At 60.8% G+C, this 3166-nt stretch overlaps 2 protein-coding genes across 2 annotated transcripts in view; one reads left to right on the top strand and one right to left on the bottom strand.

Moving 5' to 3' along the window:
- The window catches only part of MIS18BP1 (MIS18 binding protein 1), a 22784-nt gene extending 21248 nt beyond the window's left edge, over nucleotides 1-1536 (top strand). Inside the window, exons 11-14 of the mRNA XM_026849163.1 lie at nucleotides 206-354; nucleotides 733-915; nucleotides 1090-1306; nucleotides 1354-1536. Of these exons, the coding sequence (XP_026704964.1) occupies nucleotides 206-354; nucleotides 733-915; nucleotides 1090-1306; nucleotides 1354-1524 (720 nt within the window). The 3' untranslated portion in view covers nucleotides 1525-1536. The remainder of the gene's footprint in view (nucleotides 1-205; nucleotides 355-732; nucleotides 916-1089; nucleotides 1307-1353) is intronic.
- Nucleotides 1537-2233: 697 nt separating this feature from the next.
- The window catches only part of FANCM (FA complementation group M), a 68739-nt gene continuing 67806 nt past the window's right edge, over nucleotides 2234-3166 (bottom strand). Inside the window, exons 21-22 of the mRNA XM_026849162.1 lie at nucleotides 2924-3166; nucleotides 2234-2686 (exon numbers count right to left, since the gene is read on the bottom strand). Coding sequence (XP_026704963.1) covers nucleotides 2545-2686; nucleotides 2924-3166 — 385 coding nt within the window. The 3' untranslated portion in view covers nucleotides 2234-2544. The remainder of the gene's footprint in view (nucleotides 2687-2923) is intronic.

Genomic DNA, 3166 nt, shown 5'->3' with positions numbered 1-3166 from the left:
AGGTCTCCCCTCAGCCTCCTCTTCTCCAGACTAAATTGGGAGGGATGGGTATGGGTGTATGTGTGTGTGTGTTTGTGTGTCAAAACCAGCAGTGAAGTGCCTGAGGAGGGGACAGGGCTCTGTTCTCCCCCTGAGCAGCCCGACGTCCCCAGACTCGTGTTCCCTGGGGCAGGTCCCCCACTGCTCTAATCCGTGTGCCTTGCAGTTGCCAATGTTCCGGCACAGCAGAGATGATGATGACGATGACTTTGTGCTCACGGACAACCCCCTCACCCCCTCCTCGGCCACCATCCCCACCATGAAAACCCCCCAGTGCGAGCACATCAGCCCCGGGATGCTGGTGCCCATCAACAGGTAGGAAACGCGCCCCCGAGCCCCCGCCCCGGGTTAGTTCTTGGGAACTCAGGCCTGGGGCTGGGACTCGGCCCCCGCAGGACGGGCGGCTCGAGGAGGGAGCGACTCGGCCGCAGCTGCGGATTTGCTGCTCGTTAACCCACTTGCTTCAGTTTTTCCTGAAATAAACTGCAATCGGCTGGAAACCCGCAGCCTTGTGTGGAGGGAGGGGAACCTAACGTCACCCGGGGGGTGGAGAGCCTCCCTCCAACCCTTGCACTACGCTCCCGAGTGACCACTCCTGGGGTGTTCTGTCCCTTTCTAACGGCCGCGCTAATTGTCCTTCTCAATTAGAGCTGAGATTAAGGTCTAAGGCCTGCGTGTCCCCTCACCCCGCAGGGAGGACTACGACAGGCACGTCTGCAGGCTGCAGAAGATGCGGGGCAGCCGAGGCACCTGGGACAAGGTCAAGATGAAGTCGGTAATGCTGCTTCCCCTGAGCGCGGCCTGGGCCCCTCTTAACGCGGGAAGAGAATCGCGGGGTGGAAAACAGGAACTGTCCCCCACTTCTCTCAGAGAAGGGTTTTTCTGTTAGAAAAGAGCTATTTCTTGTCAGGATTGAAGACACTAATTTTTTCAGGATTTGGCACCGCTTTTGATCTTTAGGTACATCAGGTTCTCGCTGCGCTCTGCGCGGTGGAAATGAAGTCTCTTGCGGGCCCAGCCGCTCCCCGTGCTGCTGTCGTTACTCCCCAGGCCGTGTAGCTCCAGCTTTCCTGGGAGAGGCCGAGATCCCGGCCGGCTCCCACCTAGGGAAGCATTTCCGGCAGCTGAGCGGTTCGAACGGGGCCCAGATCCCCGCAGGCTGAGCCTGGGCCGGGTGCAGCAGCGGCCTAAGCCCGGCCTTTCTCTCCCCCGGCAGGGCGGGGAGGTGCAGGGGACGCCGGCCTCGCGCGCGGCCCGCTGGAGGCAGGTGAGCGCTCGTCCCCCTCCTGCCCGCGGCTGGTGACCCTGCTGTAGGCCGAAGCCCCTCAGAAGGGGCTTGGCCTGTCCCAGGCACCGCCAGGCCCTGACCTCCCCTCTCTGGTTGCAGGGGGGGCCCAGGCCTCGCTCGTGGGGAAGCTCTTCGCGGCCAAGGCACCAAACTCCTCAGACGACGAGGAGCAGGACGACTCCGATTCTTCCGCTTAAGGACCTCGGTGGGTTTTAGCTCAGCGCTGCGGCACCTCTGGGGGGGAGCAGAGGAGGTGGACGCCCCTCGGGAGCTCCCGCCACCTTGAGGAACCCACCCGGGCCCCCCGCCCGCAGCGCTTTTACCTGGTTTATGAACCCCGGCCGCCTCGTGCCCAGACACCGGTTTCTGTGTGCGCAAAGCTGCATGTCCCGGCCCCGGCTCCTCCCCACAGCCCCTTCCCCAGGGGGAGGCACGGGGTACTGAGTACTGGCACGGTTTGATTTTAAGCTAAAAATGTCTCTCACGGGGCTGTCCCTCCTTCACACCTGTACAGCCCCATACGAGTTGGATTTGCCTTTTACTTTACTGGTTGGATTTTTTACCTTTCCTTAATGTAATAAAAAAGTCTGAGCTTATTTTACTCACGTGTGAACGGGACTCTGCTGGGGGGAGCAGCGGCGCCTGGGAGCTGTCCCTGAGCCTGGCTTATCCTGAGAGCTGGGCCTGTGCCTTCTCATCCTCTCATTTTTAAGCTGCGGAACAGCTGAGCCAGGCTGTTATATATTATATCATAACATAATAACACATTTTATAGTTTACACATTCTATATAATCATAATAATATATATTCTTATATATTGTATATCATATTATATAGTATATCAATATATATTATATATTGATTTTCTATATTATCTGTTATCTTACACGTTCTACGCCTGATCTATCTGTCCATGTCACTCGCTTTCCTTCCCGAGTCGCAGCTCTGGCTGCCCCGGCCACCCCTGTGACCCCGGTGGTTGCTGAGGAAGGGCAGGGAGGTGCCTCCCCCCCCCAGCCGTTATTCCCATGTTTAAAGCAGTTTGGGGTGGTGGCACCCAGGGGACACGCCCCAGCCCTGCCCCCAGAGCAGCTGCCGGCAGAGCGCGGCCGCAGCGTCCCCAAGCCCTCAGCTCTCTGCAAGGATTTATTTACACATTTTACAGTGGAGGAAAAGCCGTTAAAGTGCAGTGAGCAGCCAAGGCCTGTGTCCCCGCTCAGCTCCGGGCAGGGCCTCTGCCCCCGGGGCCGGGGCTCTCGGGCAGCAGCTGCGTGTCGAAGGGGTGGTGGAGGTAGCGGTGGATCTGCTCCGCCTTCCGCAGGCTGAGCTGGGCACCGGCGGCAAGGGCCGAGGGGGAGCTGGAAGAGAACAGAGCAGGGACACCTCAGTGGGGACACCTCGAGATGGGGACACGTCCGTGGGGACATCTCAGCAAGGACACCCTGAGATGGGGACACCTTGAGATGGGGACACATCAATGGGGACATCTTGGCAGGGACATCTCTGTGGGGACACTTTTGAGATGGGGACCCCTCACCAGCAGCCCCTCGGGGCGCAGGGAGGGTCCCGGTGGCAGCCCCAGCCCCCGCTGGTACCTGTTGGCCATGGCCCGCACGGAGGGGAAGCGGTGGCACATGTTGAGGGCGGCTGGGTAGCCCAGGTCGGGGATGGTCAGGTAGAAGTTGAGGGTTTCCTGGCGGTGCCCCTCGATGGCCGGCGGCAGCGCCGGGGCCGCGTCCCCCCTGCACTCGGCCCACGCCAGGTCCCGCAGCAGCGCGGCCGTCTCCTCCTGGCAGGAGCTGAAGAGGAGGCGCAGCCCGGCCCGCGCCAGGGCGCAG

Source organism: Athene cunicularia (genome assembly GCF_003259725.1).
Source record: "Athene cunicularia isolate RWA chromosome 5 unlocalized genomic scaffold, athCun1 chr5_part1, whole genome shotgun sequence".
NCBI classification, from domain to species: domain Eukaryota; kingdom Metazoa; phylum Chordata; class Aves; order Strigiformes; family Strigidae; genus Athene; species Athene cunicularia.
Note: the sequence above shows the minus strand (reverse complement) of the source record. Positions and strands in the feature narration are given on the sequence as shown.